Source organism: Pseudopipra pipra, chromosome 8 (genome assembly GCF_036250125.1).
Source record: "Pseudopipra pipra isolate bDixPip1 chromosome 8, bDixPip1.hap1, whole genome shotgun sequence".
Taxonomy (NCBI): domain Eukaryota; kingdom Metazoa; phylum Chordata; class Aves; order Passeriformes; family Pipridae; genus Pseudopipra; species Pseudopipra pipra.
In genome coordinates this window covers 30146211-30167674 of record NC_087556.1, presented here as the reverse complement: position 1 = coordinate 30167674, position 21464 = coordinate 30146211, and the positions used below count along the sequence as shown (strand labels likewise).

At 38.5% G+C, this 21464-nt stretch overlaps 1 protein-coding gene across 1 annotated transcript in view; it reads left to right on the top strand.

Annotated features, from left to right (window-relative positions):
- GFRA1 (GDNF family receptor alpha 1) overlaps positions 1-21464 on the top strand; it is a 148656-nt gene that overhangs the window by 70900 nt on the left and 56292 nt on the right. The window contains exon 4 of the mRNA XM_064663426.1: positions 18113-18452. Coding sequence (XP_064519496.1) covers positions 18113-18452 — 340 coding nt within the window. The remainder of the gene's footprint in view (positions 1-18112; positions 18453-21464) is intronic.

Genomic DNA, 21464 nt, shown 5'->3' with positions numbered 1-21464 from the left:
GAAACTGTTGCTCCTGGCACTGTTCCTTAACTGGCTTCCTGTGATTTTAGAGATGAATAGGAAATGCTAAGAGAATGGGTTTGGAGTTCCTCAGGCTCTGACTGACTGACAGCTCTGAGGGGATAGGGCTTTGGGGAGCTGATTAGATCCTCTAGTCCATTTGTTTTCACTGCTTTCCCAAACAGATATAAGGGCCCTATTATCTGTAAGGCTCAACAAACCATCATTGTTGAGGACAGATGCTGTGAAAAAGTCTTTTGCTGATCTAACTGTAAAATGTGCATTTTGGAAGTCCCTGACTTGCTGGATCCACAGCCCTGTAGCACTGGGGATCATGGCTCAGGTACCCTCTTTGCTGTGGGCAGTGAGTGGTCTTGTTTGTGCTATTTTGTTTCCTGTTGTCAAGACTCCACCTGGATTTGCTGTATTTCTTTAGCTGCACCATGTTCTCTATAGCAGGAGCCTTAGCCGCTGCTGTACGAGCTCAAATAGTTTGCCCATATATTATTGACCAGAAGAGATTAAGAGAGATTTCAGCTTCCTGCTCAGGAAAATAGGAAAGAAGGCAAGCAGTTTCATGCATTTGAGATGCAAGAGGTCCTTATTTTGTTCCTCCATAGACCATTTTAAGAGAGTGATGGGACAGCTGGGGCGGGTAGGTTGTCCTAATCTGATGGCTTTGTGAACTCTTCAGTAAGGACACTCTGCACATAGCTTAGGGCTTGGAAGCTCTAGAGGTGTTAGTGCACATTCCAAGATCCTGGTTTTGCTAGTTTTTGTTAATGTGAATAAAAAGTTTCTTCATTTATATGTTTGATCATAAATGAAACAAACGGTAGTAAAGTTTTGGCCAACTTATTTCTCCTTCAGAGTCTGATTTATTAGAATGCTTCTACTTCTCTGGGCCATTGTGGTGAGACAGTTACGAGAAATCTGGTTTAACTTCTCAGCTGGAGTGAAAGTTTGTTTTCCTTCTCCAGAGTAGCAAGAAAACCAACCTTTAGGAGACTACCAATACCTCTAGACCTCACTCCTGTCTCTGTGTATTCTGTATGTGTTGGAGGTGAAAAAGTAGATTCTTGACTTTGAGAACTACTGTTCTTTACTGATAAAAATTCATCTAAAACAATTCAACATAGCTCAGCAAGCAATTTAGGAAGGCAGTTTTAAGCTATTTGACCTGTAACATACAGTTTTTTATCACATGATATGGCATTAAAAAAAATCCTTTTTAATTTCAAGTTAAATTGTGTCTTGAATAGAAAAGAAGAAAAACACATAAGAAATTTTAGGGGTTTTTTTGTTCTGATGGCCTGATTAAATTAATTTTAGAGTACTTAAACAAACTGAAGCTGTCATTATACCATTAGCAATTATCTTTGAGAATTCTTGGAAAAAAGAGGAGGCCCAAGGGGGTTGGGGAAAGACTAACATAGTACCTACCTTATTAAAAACCACTAAATTTTGTGTGTGGGTGTATATATATTTATATATATATATATGTATATACACACGCACACACACCATCAATAAAATAGATCTAGGAAAAAGGCCCAGGGAATTATGATCCAGTTCCCAAACTCAGTGCTTGGAAGCATGATAGAATAGGGTATTAAAAAAAATTGATTTAAAAGCAACTAGGGGATTTAAGGTGATAAGGAGGGTCAGTGTGGATTCATTAAGAACAAATGTCAAAGCAGTCTAATATCCTGTGTGACAGGGTAATTGTCAATTGTACTGAATTGTAGTATGTGGTGTTTAGGTTAGACACTAGAGAAGAGAAATCTAACTTTAAAAATAACTAGGCACTGTATGTAATACTATGGAGACTGTAGCATCCCCACCACTGGGAGATAGAGACTTGTAATTTGGAAAGGACAGGATGAGTTTGTGCTTGCCACAGTGGGATGAACTAGATAGCCATTACAGTTATCCTTCCAGACTGGAATTTCTCTGTTCTTCCTAAAGTTTCAATGCACAAGTTTTGAACTGCTTGGTAAAATAGTTGACAGTGAGGCTTTCCTTAATTTATTTATTTGTGTTGGCAGTAGGAAGGCACAGCACTCTCTTTTTCTGCCATTTCCTGTGGAAATTAACTTGATGTGGTTTTTTATATTTCTGGGATAAGCTCATCACATGCAGGCCGGGGTATTCTTTTCAAATAGCTCTATAAATCAGCAAACCTCTGTATCCTTACGGAGCCTACTGGGTGACAGTGAGATGAATGGCACTGGAAGAGCCCTGGTTATATGGATCAGATTACAAGATCATATACTGGTTTAATCCATTTTTAACTGGATTAAAAAAGAAAACAAAAAAGGAAAACAAAAAACCATCTCTGTTGGTACTATACATTTAATTTTGTCCAGCATTTGACCTGAAGGCCCCAAAATACAAAACTACTGTTTCATGGACTCCTGTAGTTTGGAGTTTTGCTTTTTTGTCCTTTCTTCATGCATCCTGAAAGAGCATGAAAACATGAACTTTATCCATTGTATGCTGCTAAAATATAAAACCAAGTTTTACTTTAGTCTTTCCTCTTACAGTTATCTCATTACTTTTGTAAAATAATGAGTGAATGCACCCCATTTGGCTTAAAGCAACAGATCTATATCCAGTTAATTTGTGGATAAATATGGGTTTCTGCTATTGATGTTTCTTGATCCGTACAAAGTGGTTATATTAGTACTGAAACATTATTAATCAATAGGTAGCTCTTTAAAAATACATCACTAAGACTAGCCAATTACCTTTAAGTATATATCAAAGGCGACAGAGCAATTTGAGTAACAATCATGTCCATTAGAGAGTTCCAAACATTTTAATTATAAATATATTTTTATCTGCAGTGAGACTTACAAAGCAAATTTAAATTTTTAATTCTGGCTTCAAACAAATAAAAAACCACAGAAAACTGTTTCTTTGGTTTTTCAGTTTTTCTTTTCACTTAGGAAAGTGCAAAAATACGCTTAAATTCATCTTAGTCTCATGAATTAAAACTAAATAAACTGTGTGCTATCTCATGCTATTTTTAAGATAGTCTGCTCTGTAAGATCCCAGAAGTAAGTTATAAAGATGTCACTGAAATGTATTCTTCTGTTTGGTTTTATAATGCTAATGAACTCTATTGATTTTAAGTGAAATTGCCAAAGGAAAATCTGACCAAAGCGTACAATCTATCTGCAAGTTCTCAGAAATACGTTCTGTAATTTTGGGAAGCATATAGTGTATTTTTTATATATTGCTGAAAGTTTAAGTACCCATTTTAAATATAAAACCTACTCTGACCTATTTATGGAGTCACCACTGATGCTTCTGCTGTAGGAAAGGAATGTTACGGCTGGAGTATTGCACTGTGTTTTAAAATCAGATGAGAAACTGTATTTTCCTTTGAGATTATCATACCATTCTTCATATACTTAGTTAAGTAGACTATTTCCCCTCTGGCTTCTCTCCCTCAGCAATTACCCAGCATAAGCAATCTGTGGAGAATAGTGCAAGGTGTAGCTGATTGTCATTCAATGCAAGTGAAATCTTTAGGTGAACATTAGTCACTCTTTTAGACATGTTAGCTTGAAGTGGAAGCAGTCAATTATAGAGTAGAGGCTTTATGGCTACATTATTACCATCATACTATTAGATTTTCGTCAGTAGCATTCTGTTTGATCGATCCATGCCAAGACATTGATGGATAGTTTTGTTCTTCAAATGTCAAATATGTGGGACTTTTGTACTTTATTTATTTACTCGTACACTGATGTATTGTGGATGTCTCACCTTTCTACATTGTTCTAGTTTTGACATTCATTTTATTTGATTCATTTTATTTGAAGTTTTGGTGTTGATTTCAATAGTGTTCTTAATCATTCTTTCTCATCATCTTGAATTACAGAGGGAACTATAATAATGTATTGGATGTGCACATAATTGAACATGTGAAAGTTTCACAGTTGTAGGAGGGCCTTAGAGAGCAAGAGCTGGTGCTGATTGAGAAATGTGTGTGTATCCAATGTGTAAGGAATTTCAAGATTCAATTTTCTCCTCAGTGCTTCTATGTGTTGTGCTTAGGTCTCAAGCCTATTTTAAACTAAATATATGCATTTCCAAGCATATTCAAGAGTTGCTGTTGACACTAATCATTAGGTATAAAGCAAACTTTCTTGGTTTTGATGGGGATGAAGAAGCAAGTAAATACAAAGAAAGAGCAAATATACCTAGGGTGCTGTTGATCTCTTATCTCCAACGGGGCTGAGAAGAAAGTCCCCATCAGCTTGTCTGTGAGGGGCACTGGATCTAAGTACTTTAACTGTCTCTCAGGTTTTTCCTGACAGTGTTACTGAATCAATTCTTCAAGAAAAACAGTAGGAAAAACTGGGAAATTGAAGCTTACCAAAGTTTTCTGCTCAGTTTGGTTAAGCATCAAGATTTGCAGGCAGAAATTAGCAATACAAAGGTTCTGCACCTGTCCTGCCCCCATGGCTTCAGTGGCACAGAAAGTCAGAGCTCTGTGGTCACAAAGTAGAGATGTGTTTATGCAAGGGAGGTCCAGGAGCTGTAGTCTCCATGTCACCACATCATAAAGTGATCAGTAGGCAGTGCTGTGTGTGCCAGAGGAGCGACGCTGCACAACTGGTGTGCACTGCATAAGTGCTGCCTCTGCAACACTGTACAGGCTGCACCCACAGTGGAGGGAATGGGATTAATAGTGTTAATATCAGTGTTGTCCTGAAATGGGTTCTTCACTTACTGGGATATGTTAAACACAATTTGTCTATCTGGAAGCCATACATCACTAGTGAATTAGTATTTCAAACCCATCCATTTAAGTCAGTACTGCACAAGCATCCTAGCAGGATGTGAGTTGGGATGTCAGTCTCGTGATATGAATTCCTGGCAGCAGTAACATTTTTTACCTGATCAGGTAGGAGTGTGAACGTTGAAAAAAGGATGAAAAAAAAGTAACTTGGATAAATGTTATAGTTTTGATTACAGGAGTATTATAGACTATTGATTTATCTCTTATCCATGTCCCTCTAGTGCCTCTTGGACAGTGCTACTGGTGCTGTATAGTTATTATTCTCCACTCCAGAACTGGCTGCAATTCAGTAGTGTGCATGTGTGTGAAGTGACTCTGAATAAAATAGACTATTTAAATGTAAATAGTGTTTTCATTTTACTTAGTAAGGATCACTCCTCACTAATTAGGAAGATATTCATTTTATTTAAGTATTTCAGTGTTGAAATAATTAATTTTGCTGCAACACTGGTTTTCTCTTTTAGTTGCTTTTAGTTTTCTCCTGTGTACGTGTGCAGTCATAGGTGTCAAATATATTTACGTATTGTAAGCGTGTCCACAAAATAAAAGCCAATACATTCCATATATATTTTAGAATTAAAAAAATGGAGCCAAGGAGAATGTAAGCTGATGTCCAGTTCACTACAGCACTTAATCAAATGCTTAGTTGGTTTGAATGGATTTAAGGACATTTTATGCCCATAAATTAGGGCATAAAACTTGGATTCAGAGCTTTTTAAAGCAAACGAAAGTCAAAATATTGTGTTCAGTGGACTTCAGACTGAACACTTAACAGCTGAGGCATGGGCGCAGCGCCGCAAAAAAGAGGCACACATGCTATGTAGTTAACAATTAAGTCAAAATAATTTATTTCCTCCTTGCCTTTTTTCAGGAAGAACCACATTTTCACATTTGGAAAAAAGAGACATTGGACACTTATAAGAGCTGAGTAAAGGTAAACCAGATGAGCTCAGGGCCAGACTAGCTCAGGGAGAGGGATCTGCAGGGAACAGGGGAAAGCCAAGAATGCTAAAGACAAAACAGAAAGAAGCTTTCTATGGCCACATGTTGTATGTGGCATAAATGAAAGTGAAAGGTAATTCAGAGTGTAAAGTAGGCAATGGTCTAATTATTAGTGTGGTGGAATTTATTAAATAGCATAATTATCTCAAGTTAATAAACCTTCTTGCATTGTAGGTAAGTGATATATATCATACACAGCTGCCTCACCTTCATTTTGTACTGCATTATCTTCTGGGTACACAGTAGGATAGGGACCATCATAATCATTATTAAATCTCTAAGGCAGTATTATTTAAGTTACTTATTTCCAAAGTATCTTTTTTCCCTTGATCCATTAAGTACACCTGCCTCAATGCACACATCTTCTTGGTCACTGGCTCTTGAAGTCTCAGCAACGAGACTTACGATGAAAGCAGCAGCAACATAGTGAGCAATGCTCACGTAAGCAAATCTGTGAATAGACAAGAGTTACCAGAGCTGCTGTCTTCACATTATGGTGAATTTATTTGTATTCAACAGGATTTCATTGGGACCAGCTGATAGAGAAAAGAAGAGCATCTGGTGGTGGATTAATGGAATGAGGCTCATATTGTTTGGTCGATAGGCCAGATAATTGCCCCAAATGGTTTTCACTGGCAGCAGGAAAAAGGGGGGTGATTTGGTGCCTCCACAGCTGCTGTGGCTTTTGCTGTTCTCTCACGCTATTGCTCTCTCCACTGCCACGATGGCACCCTCTGCCCCACCTCTGCTCCTGCTGTCACTAATTGAGTGTCTGCCCATGACAGCCCTGTATTTGTCACTGCTGCCTTTACTGTGGTTTTAGCCTCTTCTTTTACTTGTGCTAGTGAACTTTTGTCATGATACTGAGACATCTCATCTAGAGAAGGTAGAGCTTTCCTCTTATTATGTTGGGGAGAATCTTTCCCTACTCTTTGCTTTTAAATGTTTCCTGATTTATCCCATCAGCTGCTCTTGTCAGACTCGATTCACAATCACTTCTCTAGCTCACTGTCCTCTCTTGATTTTCCTTCTGAAAGAGTAATACTGCAGAATAAGCAGGATAATTTTTCTACTAAGGTTTTATATACTTTGACTCTTTTTTTCAGGTTATAGCCATCAGGAGCAAGCTGCTGTCAAAGATAAGCTAATATATACTCCTGCAGTAGACAGTCAATGCGTGTAAACCATCCCTACCTACACTGGTATTGCTTGAGGCTGGAGTAAGCTATGCTTCAGCAACTCCTGAATTAACAGGTTTTGTCTGTCTGTAGCAATCTCCTGAGTACAACTTGTACAGAAACTCTTGGTCAATGGTTTGCTTGATTTTTTTTTTGTTGTTGTTTTTTTTCTTTTGTTTTTTGTAATCTCTATTTTTTTTTTCCAAATCTGAGAATAAAATAACGCAAGTTTAAATATCTAGAAAACATGACTTATGTTGTGAAGGAAGAAGATCGGGGGGACTAACTTAAAAGATGAGTAGAGTGATGGGAGAATGAGAGTTTTCAAGAAGTTAAAAAGCCATTGTTAAGAGAAAAGTAGTAAATTTAGGAAGAAGACAGGGGGATTATGTTGCAGAAAGTGATAGATTACTTACCATGAAAAAAACGTTAATGGGATGCATTGAGAATACTGGACAGCTGTTGGGAGAGGCTGTGGAGCTATTGAAAAACAGGTTAGAGCATAGATTAAGCAGATGATTAAAGTGGAAAGAGACCTTTAGAGGTCACTGAGGTCCTGCTCAGAACAGGGCCAGTTTCCACCCTCTAGTCCTCCTACCCAAGATCCTCTTTTTCCAATATGGCCACAAGGATTAATATGGGAGACTATCAAAAGGCTTGTTAAAGTCAACATAAAGTGACACATACTCTCCCTCTATCCACTGAAGCAGTCATCGTAACCCAGAAGGCAGTCAGGACTGATTTTACCTTGATAAAACTATGCTGACTGTTTTTTCATCACTTTTATGTGCTTGGATATAGAATCAAGGAGGGCTGGCTCAGTAATCATCTCTGCAGCTGAGGTTGGGCTAATATCCTTGTATCCTTCTGTTTGCCCTTCTTAAAGATATTTGTGACCTTTGGATTACTCCAGCCATCCAAAAGTTCTCCTGATCACCAAGACCTATAAGGAGCACTTTTGCACACACACCTTCTGATCCTATGGACTTGTCAGGATTTGTTCTGGTGTAGCTGGTCTTGCTGTTGGGCAGGAGCTTGGATTATCTAGCGAAATCTCTCGCAACCTTGTGATTCTAAGGTCAAACATGAATACTTGCTTTATCACATATGACATCTTGCATTTCTGGAATTTCCCTCCTGCCCTTGACAAGCTCTCCTTCCTTGATATCTCCTTTGTCCACTTGAATCTAAATGTTGCAAAATTCAGGGGGCTTTCAGCAGATTTAGCTGAGAAGCACAGACAAGTTCCTTGGCTACTCCACTGTGCATTTATCTATCTGATGAGCTACATGGAGTTCCCAGTTAGACTACCAAGGAAGACTTTATATCTTGTGAAAAGGGTTGCTGTGGGTCATATGTGCCCCTTATTTTTTAAAAAATTGAAAATCCCACCCATTAATTTTTACTTAGGCACCATTACTGAACATTTACTCTCTCCTGTCCATGGACAAATTTCATGTGATTGGCCAAGTTGGGACATAGGGATTTATATTTTTGTTCCAGGTGTTCGAGTTCTGCCTGTTTGTAAGTACACTTATAGTTCTAAGTGAAGGACTTTCTCAGCCCTTTTCCTGTTGTAACAGACAGTATTGACATTCCCACCTCTGATCTCTTTCCCTATTATGCTTTCTTTTGATGCTAAGAAAAAGTGTGATTCTGTGCAAAAGCACGACTTTGTTTCTTTTAATGTATTCTAGCACTATTTCCATGTTCACTTCCCACATTTTAACAGCTTTATGGTTTAATGAAATGAAAAAAGTAAACCAGAAAAATATTGCTTTATTGATAAAGCCATTCTTGGCATGCAGTTGAAAGACTGCATATGTGTTGAAAATTTAAAAATATTAAACCTCAAAACAGACACTCTCTTTACATGTAATAGCATATATTATGGCTGAGACTGTAATAGGACAAGGTACCAGAAAGTGATGATAATAATAAACTTAATATTTTGCATAACCAAAAATACATAGTTTATTAAATAGCTCTAAAAATCTTTGTTACTGTTTCAAAATCCAGTTATAATTCTGAAGTTTTTCTGAAAAATATTTGAAAATTTTGCTTGAGCCTTTGTGAAAGTTGATTTAAGTTTCTTCCATCAGACTTATCATTCATATCACACTGAGCTCAGGTATCTTAGAGTCAGACTTAAGTTAGTCAAAAACATTTTGATTTTTTTCTTATGCTGATTAATAAATACCTAAGTAGCTATCTTGTGAAATGAGACTTAAAGTATTGAAACATTCTGTGTACATATACACGTGTATACAAATGTGTTTGTAAGCATCTATAAGAGAAAAGTCCAGGCCATTTTAAAATAAGATAATACTGTGCTGTCAGCGTATATAGTTGTAGAAATCCTCTGATTTGTAAAGAGCAAAATCTCATGTTGAACTTTGTTTCACCAACTGGAAGGTAGTGTGGTTAGACAAAAAATACTATATTCAGAGGCAAAAACCCTTCCTTATCTGAAATCTGTGGTTATTTCAGGTTCCAGTGTCATAGCTAAGAGCATGTCTGGCCCCTTCTTTTCTGTAACTGGCATGGCTTCAGGAGCAAAGCAGTTGTTAGCGAGCAGCGAAGGGACTTTGGAATTTCCTGCACTCCTGCTGTGTAGATTCAAATGCTAAGTTTAAATAATGGATGAAGCCAAGATTATTATAATTGATCATTGTATGATTTATATGGAGTAATTATAACTAGGTTGAGAAAGAATTTTCAAAAGCTAGTTTCCTGGTAGCCAGAGCCATTAAATAACAGTGTGCTGCCAAAACAAAAATTAGGTGGGAACACAGCCACAAAGTTCAGAATGTCTGTCACCCACCTGATTTATAACCACCCTGATGATGACAGTATCAGTGGTATTTTCCTGTTAAGAACAGTAAGAGCTGTTTCAATTGTTTTTCTTATCTTTCTAACAGAACTCTGCATTGTTTTAAGTGTAGTCAAGCATAATAACTGGAAAACTGTAAAAATCTAATGCATAACAGAACGAATAGGTGTAAGAGGTTGAAAAGGTTAATTAAAAGTGTAATGATTGCATTTACTGAGACAGTCCAATTAATCACTTTATTCCAGTGGTCATGTGAAAACTATTGCTCTAGAAACCTGATTTCTAGTGCTGGCATACATGGTCTGTATTCATTTAAATGTGTATTTTTCTACAAGTGGAAATTTAATTTTTTATTTTAAACTGCTTTTATTTATTTGAAAATATTTTAAAGTAGTAGCTAATATTTAACCCTGTATCCTCACATAATACTTCCTGCAGCTATGCTCCCTCTGAGCAGGATGGGAGCATTGCCCCCTTGATACTTGTAGTCTTACAGCCCCACAGGAGGTTTGCTTACAGCTTAATGGGGTTGTAGGTATAGAAGAAATAAAGCACTAGAAATACATCATTATGTAATGTGATCTCTCTGGAACAGTGTATATGACCAACAAAGTGAATTCTCAAGTGTCAACAAGCACAGCTAAATGTGATTTTTACCACGTCAACTGGAAAAAAAGGAAAAAAGAACCTTGAAAGATCAATTACAAGGGTCATAACCTTGTATTATCTGATTTGCTATAATATTCACACAAGCTTTATTGGAATGGAACATAAATTTGAAAAATAGTGAGATTAGAAAGGATTGCAATGCTACAGCGAAGAGCTAGAAGCTTTCTCCTGGTTTATTTTGCTGGGGCAGCACTTTAGAGGGAGCCCATTATAAGCAGGAGAACAGTAGTTATGTTAATATGGTAATTAATCAAGTCTGAGGAAAAGAGGAAACAAGTTGTGAATTCAATTCTGTAGTAATAAAAAGAAATGCTGAAAGTTGCCCTGTAAATTGGCATGACTTTGGCAAAACAGTCCCTCACTGTGTCTTGAGAACTTGTGTGCAGTAAATCTCTTCTCATGGCAGCCGTGTAGGATTGAATATTTTCACAGATTTATTCTGTATTTCTGTGTCTGCTGGTTCTTTCTTAATTCTGTTGACTTAATATTTAGCTAGTAATAAAATACTGAACTGTATAACACGATAGCATGTGCAGTAACACATTTACACTTAGAATATTTTAAAGGGAAATTAATTAGAAGAAATCAGCTGAAACTGTGGTGATAGCCTTCCACATCACAAACCCAGCCTCTCACTCAGTACAGAGCATGAATTGTATATGGAATGACTGACTCCCCCAGAAAAAAATGTATGCTGTACATGGTCCCAGTCATGTGTGATCCATCCCTACTGCTAGTGCAGTGTAGATACATTAAAATGATCTTTACACCTTAAAACTCTTTAGGGTAGAACTGAAATAATTGGTGCAGTAATGTGAGAAACAGTGACTGGATCAGTTTGTAACAACTTTAGTTTCTTTGTTTAGCAGTCTCTGATTTTATTAAGGCATTTCTACTTCCTAAGTGAGATACTTTAGACAGAAGTAAAAGTAGCTTTAAAGAGTCAAATCCATGACAGATTATTGAAAATTCAGAATAACTCCAGTGAATAAAATAGATTGAACTGTGCTGGCATGAATATAATGTACAGCTGCTGTCTTCAGTGCCATGTGGAAAACTAGGGATACTAGCATAATCTTCCATTTGTAGCTGAAATTAAAGATGATAGATCAGGAGACTTGTGTGAGTGAAGACAGAATTTCAGCAGCATACCACAATGTTGTTAACACTGGGGAGCAGGGTTTCCTCTCCCTCCCTGCTCTCATGGATCAAAAATTTAAACCAGATCACTGTAGGGTTATAAGACTTTCCTGTTACATAACCTGCAAATTGAGCTGATGTCCCTCAGCCAACCCACAGAGCTCAGCCTTTCCTCATTTGTCCCCAGAAAAGAATGAAAGTATCAAAGGACATAGTAAGAATAACTTTTCCCCTTTTTCATCAAAACATACCCAGCATAGGAGTTGCAATTTCTTGCAACCTTTATCTGCAATGTCAATGAAATGCAATAGGAAATAGTCAACTAAAGGTATCAGGATCTAAGTCTAAATGGCAACAAGAGCCCTGCCAAGTATTAGAACTGAGATGCAGCGGCGAACTTGGGCAATGCCAAATGCAGCATTTAGAGCATGTGGCCTCATTAGTAGAACTGAACTTGCAGGAATAGACCAAGAGATACATTTATCCACCTAAAAGTCAGGAGTCTCTGCTTCCAGGTGATACCTAAAAACCTGAGCAAGATGCTCTGAATCCTCATAAAATACGCAGAGAAAACTGTGTTAAAAATAAACAAACAAACAAAAAATAAACAAATTCTTTATTGTAAGAGACATGAGTCACTGGGACAGTTGCCCAGTGAAGTTGTGGGTGCCCCATCCCTGGAAGTGTTCAAGGCCACATTGGATAGGGCTTAAGTTACCTGGTCTGGTGAAAGATATGCAGAAATACAGAAACTGAGCTTTGTTGGAAGACTTGGGACCTGAGAAGCCAGATTCACAGCCTCAAGCAGATGCACCTGCCCACGCAGCAGTCAGTGTATGCTCCTGGGATTAGACAACCACTCTGGGATTAGACAACCACTCTTCTTTCAGTAGGCACCTAGCAGAAGATATTATGGTGCTCTAGTAATTAAGTTAGTGATCAGAATAGTCACTGAGGAAGTTAGATGTCTTTGCTCTTGGCTCATCTCTGCAGGATATCAGAAAGCCTGGGAAGGTACCCTGTGGGTTTGGCAGTAGCTTGATCTGGAAGGGCAGGCATGAGATGGAGTATAGAAAGGGTTATGTATTTTTAGGAGGGATTAGCAGTAGAGAGTACAAGTGGGATCATGCCTCTGCAGGCTTAGAGTTAAGGGAGTCTTCTTCAGGGAGGCAATCCTGGTTTCCAGTCGTTGCTCTAGTAAGAGAAGTAACTCTCTTTCCTGGGAGCAGGCCAGAACCCAGCAATCTGCCTCCCAGGGAGAGCTGTCATTCTTGGGCTAAAGCATCTTGCTCTCTCTTTGTTTTGCGATATATACCATTTCCTGTGCACCTTCTTGAGAACACGCTGCAGTGAGATGGTCTGAGAGCCCTTCTGGGAAATGGGAACGGCATTTTTGAGTCTCCAGGTCATGGAAGGCATTGAACCCAAAGTCTGCAAGATCCCAACTGATGACTCACTAGTGGAGTCTCATAAAAACAAAGGCCAGGGTGTGTTGCCAAAGACTTTGCATAACATGGTAGCTAAACACTTACAAAAACAACATGGTAAATGAACACATCCAAATCATGCTTGTTGGTTCATGCTAAGCAATGTAAATGTTCTTGATCTCTATATGATTTGGACAGGAGGCAGTATTTGGCTCCTCAAGTAAATTTATGGGTGTATTCAGAAAAGAATTCTAGAGACCTGTGGAATTTGTGTGATCAAAGACTTATGACTCACCAGGAATGTAAAATGTTCCAGCTTTGGTTTCAGGAACCTTAAGTCTCAGGCAGTTTTGTTTTTCAGGTCTATTTGTTGCTGTAGCCTTGGTTGTACCCTTCACAGGCACACAGGAGTCAGGCTCATCCTTGTCACTTGGTGCCATCGACTTTAATTTCAGCATGCATATTTGGTAGTACTCTGAACACCCTGGTTATAGCTGATAATATATTAGCTTCAATTTACAAATTAAGGCATCTGCTTATTATGATTATGCAAAAAGTTTGAAGTAGGTTGGCTGTTCTGTAAATACTGAGCAGAAGCCAAGTAGAACTTCAGAATAATACTATGTGTATCAATCTCGGGATTGTTCTCTACCATTTGGGATTAGAAATAGTTTGTCCAGGAAAATGATAATTTATTTTAATGCATTAAAAGGCAGATGACAATATTTTTTATGCTTTCCTTGTTTTTTAATCTGCTCTTTTTACAAAGCAAGAGTACTTTGTTGACCCCCATAGCAGCACTTTTGTTAAAGTGGGATCATGGCTCCCCTCTTAATTCTGGTCAGTTTTTGGTTCCTGTAGGCCATATTCTGCACCTGTGTTGGAGTAGGCCCATACCCATGTGGTCACCTCTATCACTTTGTAATTTTGCCTTCCATCACATTAACATTTATCGCTCTCTTTTATAGCATTCCCTTCACTAAATCTACTAGAAAACCTACCAATGCTAATTACTTGCAAATAGTAATGGTAATTTTAATGACAACCTCAGTAAATTGCTTTTAATGTGCTGTAAGAAAATTGAAAACTAAGTGTCCGTTTTGCTGTTTAATAAGAATCTTATAGAACAACTAATAGTCCTTGTGCTCCTTCTGTCTACTGGGAGCAGAAATAAGAAACTCCCAGTATCCATGGAATCCCTTCCTGTGCACCATGGCATGGGTTATCTGGAGTTGAGGAGACAGCCAAAGGCACAGTAGGTGAAGAAATGAAATAGAAATGGAGATGCAAGGAAGATGAAAGATTAAAGTGAAGAGACTGTGAAAGAGTGTGAAGCATAAGGAAGATCAAATAGGGCAGAGGAAACCGTATTATAACTTTAGAAACATCTCTGGATAAAAGACTGGAGCATTTGGCTGGCTTCTTTTAGTGGTCATATGGGAGATTGAATCGAGGAGTGCTGCAGCTGTAGCAATGTTGGGCCAGGGTGGGGAGATTCGGGAGATAACAAACACTGAAGTGGTTACACCCTGTGCTGTAGTACAAGGACTGCTTTTTCATCAGTAAAACATGTCACCTTGCCTGCATGTCTTCCATGTGCAGCAGAAGGGCTGTGAGCTGGTGATGAATGTAGAAATAACTCAGTAAGCCAGTGATTGCTGCTCCAGAGTTGTGCCTGGTAGGAGGGTGGGTTTAGGCATCCTAATGCTTTGGCTGTTGGGAGCTGCTGGTTTCCCACCAAGGCAGCAGCTCCTGGCTCTGGCAGTGTTCTGCCGTGCCTCTGCCTGCACCCCATCAGGGCAGCATCCACGGCTCACAGCTACTGGAGGTGTCTGCTGGGAGGCAGCATCCTGGGAATTCCACATCAGCTCTCCTGGACCCTGTGCCACAGACGAGAACCAGTGCCTTGCACACAGCCATGAGGCATCACTTACTACCTGCCTGGAAGTAACTTCCCTTGGAGTCTGCAGTGATTTGGCAGGAGTGGAGAGCTGCATGGTTTGGCAGAGATTTGCAGAATTGGCCTAGGCAAAGCAGACTTGGGAGAGGGGAAGCTCTGGGTTGGGAAATGGCGGTGGGAAGAAATCATTATTTGTCCCAGGCTGCTGCCCTGACTGCCCTCAGTCTGTATCCAAGTGCCCCAAGAGAGGGGGGAACTGAGAAAGGATCTCCTTATACAAACCTTTCCCAAAGGATTCTGGCAGGAAAAGTAGCTCTGGATTAGATCTGTTTGCTTTTAAAGTAGGCAGTACCTGTTAAGAGCCAAACTGCTGCCTGTCTTAATAATTTAAGCTTTGCAGAACAGAAGCTGGATGAAGTTTTGACCTTATATATTACTGCTGCATAAGTAATCCTCAGAAACACTCCCAGTATTCTTAACTGTTTGTAGTTACCACAGGACTTAGGAATAGTTATGTTGCACTTTTGCAATTAAAATAAAGTGTGTTCTAGATTGTAAATTTTTCATTAAAACATGATTTAAAAGCTTAAGAGAAGGTGATATTAATGAGTTGGTTTAGACAGTCTGTTTTAATTCAAATGCAATTGATGCATCTCTCTTATATGTTGTAAGTTAGTCTTGGTTTTAAAAGGTGAAAATAATTTGTAAAATGTGATGACAAATATGCCAGAAACAATAGCTAGGGACGTGTGTATCAAACAGAAAAGGCAAGTGGCATGTTACAGCCAGGGCTAGTTTAAAAAGCCAAAACCTCCAAAAAACTGATCTCTGTTCAGAGTTGACACGTAGAGGAATGAGGGTCTTGGGCAGATATAAATTGGATGACAGATACGAATATGCATAACTATTGTTTTTGAACACTTTGCACCTAATTCAACTTTCATCCAAGATAGCTTTCACCACTCCTTGCATTGTCAGTGATTTGGCTTATGTTCTGCCTTTTAAAAAAAAATTGATTAACCTGTCCCTTTTGATTTTTGAGGTGCTCATACTCAAGAGTGCTTTTTAATTCTGTAGCAGCATATATCAATACGGTAAGCTGGTGTCTGTTCATTTTGCAGTACCCCATCTGGAGCTCTTCCACAGAATTTTGTTTTAAAGAGGGGAATTCAGCAGTTGACTCCGAGGCACAAATAACCATGTAATTACTGTGCAATCACATTGTAATTAGCATGTACTATTCATATATTGCCTAATTATATGCCCTGCAGATTACATAGTAATTATATTTGTACTAAACATATAATTCTATATACTGTATTAAAAAAACTTTGGAAGTTCATAGTTAAGATTTTAGTTGTATGCTAATGTAGTACAGTGTTTTACATAAAAATGTTACAATTTTATGAGAGGGTTGTATTTTGGGTATCTCATCTCTTCTGCGTGCGGTGTTGCTTAAACTGTTGTAGGCTGCTATTATAAAAAATGCTTGGCTCTGTTAATTTATATTCAAATGTTGCATGTTTATAATTCTGTAATTTATGAACATAAGGAAAAAGTTGCAGTTTATTGTGCAAGCAGCTGAGATTGGGAAGGACTTGGAGTGTGAATGTTAAATGCACAAAGGTTAAATGTACAAACCCCTGAACACGGTTACAGCACATTGCTGGAGTGAAACACAAATCTAATGCTACTTATGCTTTGTGTTATTTTTGGATAGGTGAGATGCATGGGACGTAGGTGATATATTTGTATAATGTGAAATGTGTGTGAGCAGCCAAGGCCCATCGTGGGTACAGTATGTTCAAACAAGTGCAGAACCTCAGTGCAGCACATCAGCCAAGCTGCTGCATCTTTTCCTGCCATGGAAAAAGAGAAATGGTCGATGTCCTGATCTGGAAATGGAAGGCAGAGTGGTAGGAGAATGGGGATGAGTGGCACTGAGTTGTAGAAGGACCTGGGACTAAGTTTCTGGGTAAAGGTGGAAGATCTAGGAAGAAAAAGCTTTAAGAGGAATTTAGAGCTTTAAAATGTTTGAAGTGTTTTATCTTTGGCCAGCCCCCCTAAGAAGTTGCAGCAGATTTTAGATATTTGCAAACTGTTTTGTTCAGCTTGCAAATTCTGTAGCAGTGGGAAGTTAATGTATTTTCTTGGATCTGTGATGTTGGCTTTCCTAATATCCAAAGCAGCATTATGGTTATTCTTAATTGAATTTAGCAATCTAATGCCAGTTGCCTTCATTTTCAAGCAAAGGATCTATTGGGTTATAATATCTGGGTAATGTATTGCAAAATTAAATGTGTAATTATAGCCTTAAATTATATCTGAGTTTAATTTTTCCTGTAACTTCTGGTAGTGTGTGCATGTGTGTGTGTGAGAAAGAGACACACTCCTTGTTTTATAATGTTTCTTTCACAGTCACTTGTTAATTCTGTGTCAGCTTCTTCAAAGCTTGTAAACTTCATAAATTTACCAGGGTTCAGGTGGCATCTATAGACCTTACAGCAGAGTTTTTACCTAAGCATGGAGCTTGCAGGCCTTGTGGGTGGCTTCAGAGAGCTTCCAGTCGTGGGGCTGCACCTGATTTCCTTTCTGTCTGAGTGAGCTGTTCTCATACCTCAAAAACTGTAATAATGGGCACATGGCTTTTACATTCTGCAAAGTACACAGATTACATTTAAATGTTACCTGGGGTGGACACAGAACATTTAACTTGTTCAAGGAAGAAATTACAAATGTCAGAGCTTTACAAAACCAGAGTTAGAAGCCCACGTTCTCACTGTGTTCTTGTGCAATGGGCAAACGTATCCCTTCCAATTTACCACAGATTTTAATGGCTGTTTAGTGAGACCAAGTCTTACCCAATATTCATCCTGCATGTCTGCTACAAGGAAGATGAAGTGCAGCCTGACCGGAATATTTGTCATTTATTTGCCAGCATTCTGACCTTAACGCATGCCTGTGCTCTTGTTCACTTAAACCATTACCCTGAGAAACATAAGGACTGGTTGCAGTTTCTGACACTGAAAGTTTTGTATGTAACAAGTATGTGTATTGAGGATCTCATGAACAGTGAAATAACCACAAACATCAAAACACAGTATAAATGTGACGCATTTCTCACTGCTGTTGTGTTGTTTTTTCTAGTGGAGCCAGTACTTTCAAAGGGGAACAATTGCTTGGATGCAGCAAAAGCTTGCAACCTAAATGATACCTGCAAGAGGTTCAGATCTGCTTACATAACCCCCTGCACCAGCAGCACGTCTAATGAAATCTGTAACAAGCGGAAGTGTCATAAGGCCCTCCGGCTATTTTTTGACAAAGTCCCCCCAAAGCACAGCTACGGGATGCTCTTCTGCTCCTGTCGAGACGTAGCCTGTACAGAAAGGAGACGGCAGACTATTGTTCCTGTGTGTTCATATGAGGACAGGGAGAAACCAAACTGCCTGAATTTACAAGAATCCTGCAAGAAGAATTACATCTGCAGGTAAGATAGCACATGGCAGGGGAGTGATTAATGAGGTACCACAGGGAACTTTTTGGTACTGATGGATTTGCCAGGACTAAGGGTCACAGTATCCACTAAGAAAAAGGATGAGTCAAGGAAGAAAGCAAATGCCTCTGACATCCTTAACAGAGTAACAAAAGCCTGCATTTGCTTACAGTGTGTGCCTTCTCCAAAACTGTTCACAGCTACTCCCTCGCATTACGGAGAAGTCTTTAAACCCCCAGTTTAATTTTTACAGATTTTTGTTGGAAACATTAGGTGTTTTTATGAAATGATGTCTGAGACTGATTTCTGTGTCCCGTTAATGACCAGGTAAAATAGAATTTTTCACTATAATGGGGTTTATTTTCATTGTGCATGTGAGCACTAATAACTGGGAATTAAGTCCAAGCTTCATGTTGGACTTTATAAATGGTCACAATGCATAGACTTGGGTTTTTTCTTCAGTGGAAAAAAAGGAGTCCACATTTATAGACAGAACTCCTGGAATCTTCATGGAGCTGTTTTAGTCTTGAAATTTATCTCCCCTCCCCTGAGAAGTGTGCTGGCCTGTTGCAACTGGGGCTCATTGATTCACTGACCTAATTCCCAGCCCCTTTGCTCTGTGTGTTCAGGACAGAGAGGCAGTGCAGAGCACTGCTCCACTGGACAAACTGGGTCCTTTTGCCCTCATTGAGTCCCTGCAGGTTGTCACACAGCACTTATTCAGTGGCATACAGGACCTCCTCTGCTCTTAGGAAATGCTTTAGTCCTACTTAGTATTGTTTCTGTTTATATTAGAGCGTTGTTGTGCTAATGTCATATTTATGAAGTCATGCCCAAGAATCCTGCTCATTTGTAATGTGTAAATTTCTTGTAGCTTATCCAATTCTGTGAATTAGCAAACAAGGAGATAAACACTATTGTAAAATGTCAAGGACGCTGAAGATATGATATAAATCTTAATAAGCATTTACTTGTGCCTGGTAAAATATTTACTTTGAAGTTTGTTTATGAGATCTCCTGCTGGTCTTAAGCTTTTAGCTGTAGCACTTCAGATATGCCCGCGTGTTGTTCAGAGGTGAAGAGTTGAGCAGTGCCCTGCCCTTGATGGCTACAGGGAAATCTGGAGGCAGTTTCCTCCTGACCGCAATAAGAGCAGATTTAACTCAGAGGAGAGTTCTCATTTCAGTCCAGTGGCTTGCATTCAGCACCTTTGTAGCTGATGCTGTTGCAGTTAATGAAAGCTGGATACACGTAGCCTAGACCAATCCATTTTCCATTTCCATGCTGTACCATTAATATGTTTGCTTATATATATTGCCTTCCCTATACACAGGCCCTGTTAATTAGTGGAGTTACAGTATCTTTACTGTGTTTTCTTCCAAACTACCAATGTGTTACAATGCCAGTGAAATTGGAGAGAGGATTTTATAGAGAGATGTGTCCCGGTTATTCAGGTTGTAGTGTTCAGGAATTAATTTGTTAAATTAATACTGTTATGTCTCTCATGACTGTGTTTTTCTTTTGTCAGCTTTGATCTAATGTTGTCTCAGCAGCTAAGTTTTTAATGGCATTTTGTTTAATTTAACGAATCTGGTGTGCTTTCTCCATTGCAATGTTGCAGAAGAAAGCTTGGTAAAATCTCTATTCTCTACTGAAGTTGCAGCCAGCACTGGGATGAAAATGATTTCTTTGTAGGTTCCTCCTGTGGCTTTTGCTTTAAAATGCTGAAATTAAAAAGTTTGGGCTCTTCCAAGGCTCAGTGAGACCTGGCTATGAGGTGATTTGTTCCCCTGGTCCCGCAGGAAACCAGAGACTTAGGCAGGGGAGGAAAGAAATGGGAGATGACCTCCTTGTTATTGAAAGTATTGGCACTGATAAGTATCAGTCCTCCTAGTAATTCCAGATATGTTTAGAATAATTAAAAGCAGCAGTCAGTAGGTATGTAATTCTAACTCTGATAACTTGTATTTAATTTTGAAATCAGAGTATCTGAAAGGCAGAATAATTTGAAAATACGTCCTGCCTACTGAAAAACCATATAATTTAGAAACTATTATATTTGCATGCCTATTACATGTATTAAAGCCTTCTCATAATGCTGATTAACACAAGGGGTAAAAAGTTCTAAAGGTTTTCTGGAAATACATTAGTAAATGTTTTATGAATGCTGCTTCCTGAGAAATGCAAGATTTGAATCTGCCCATAATCTGTATAAAATATCACCTGGGCCTGTGCAAACAAGTATTCCATATTGGATGCTCTTTAGAAGCCTTATCCTGGTGTAAATACATGTGTGTGTGTGTGTATATATATATGTGTATATGTGTGTGTGTATATATATATATATGTATATATGTATATATATAACTGAATCTGTTCTTGAAACAGAGTTAAGAGCAGGGGCGATTTGGCCAAGCTGCAGGTGCCACTAACAGAAATGGCAGGATGCTTTGCTTATTTTTTATTCATTAATCTATCTGTTACATAACATAAACTCTTAATAGAGGGAAAAACAGACCAGAAATGTCAGGAAATGCAAATAAGTTTTGACTTAAGTAAACAGTCCTAATTTTTCAGCTTCATCAGAATACTGAATGGTTCACTTTCATTATCATTTTTCTGCTGCCTCTGCTTGTATCCCAGTCCATATGCAGCTTTGAAACCAATCAGAGTCTCTCAGGCATGTCTGTCAATGCTCACTGAAAAGAAAAGAAAAAAAAATAACAGAACAAAAAGAAGCCATTAGAGTTCCTTTTTGTTATGAACATAAACAAATCTTCTAAGGAAAAAGAATATGCTGTCAATAACTTACACCAATGATGTCCTGGAATAGCACAAACCTCTGAGGAACCTCTTGATCTGATCACTTCAGCCAACAATTAAACTTTAGAAAGCTGACTGACATGTTTTGAAAATGTTTTAAATGCAGGGCAGCGTGCTTCATTTTTGCCCCTATCACATTTGACAGTGTTTCAAGAAGTATTTTGCTTGAGTAATGAAACTGTG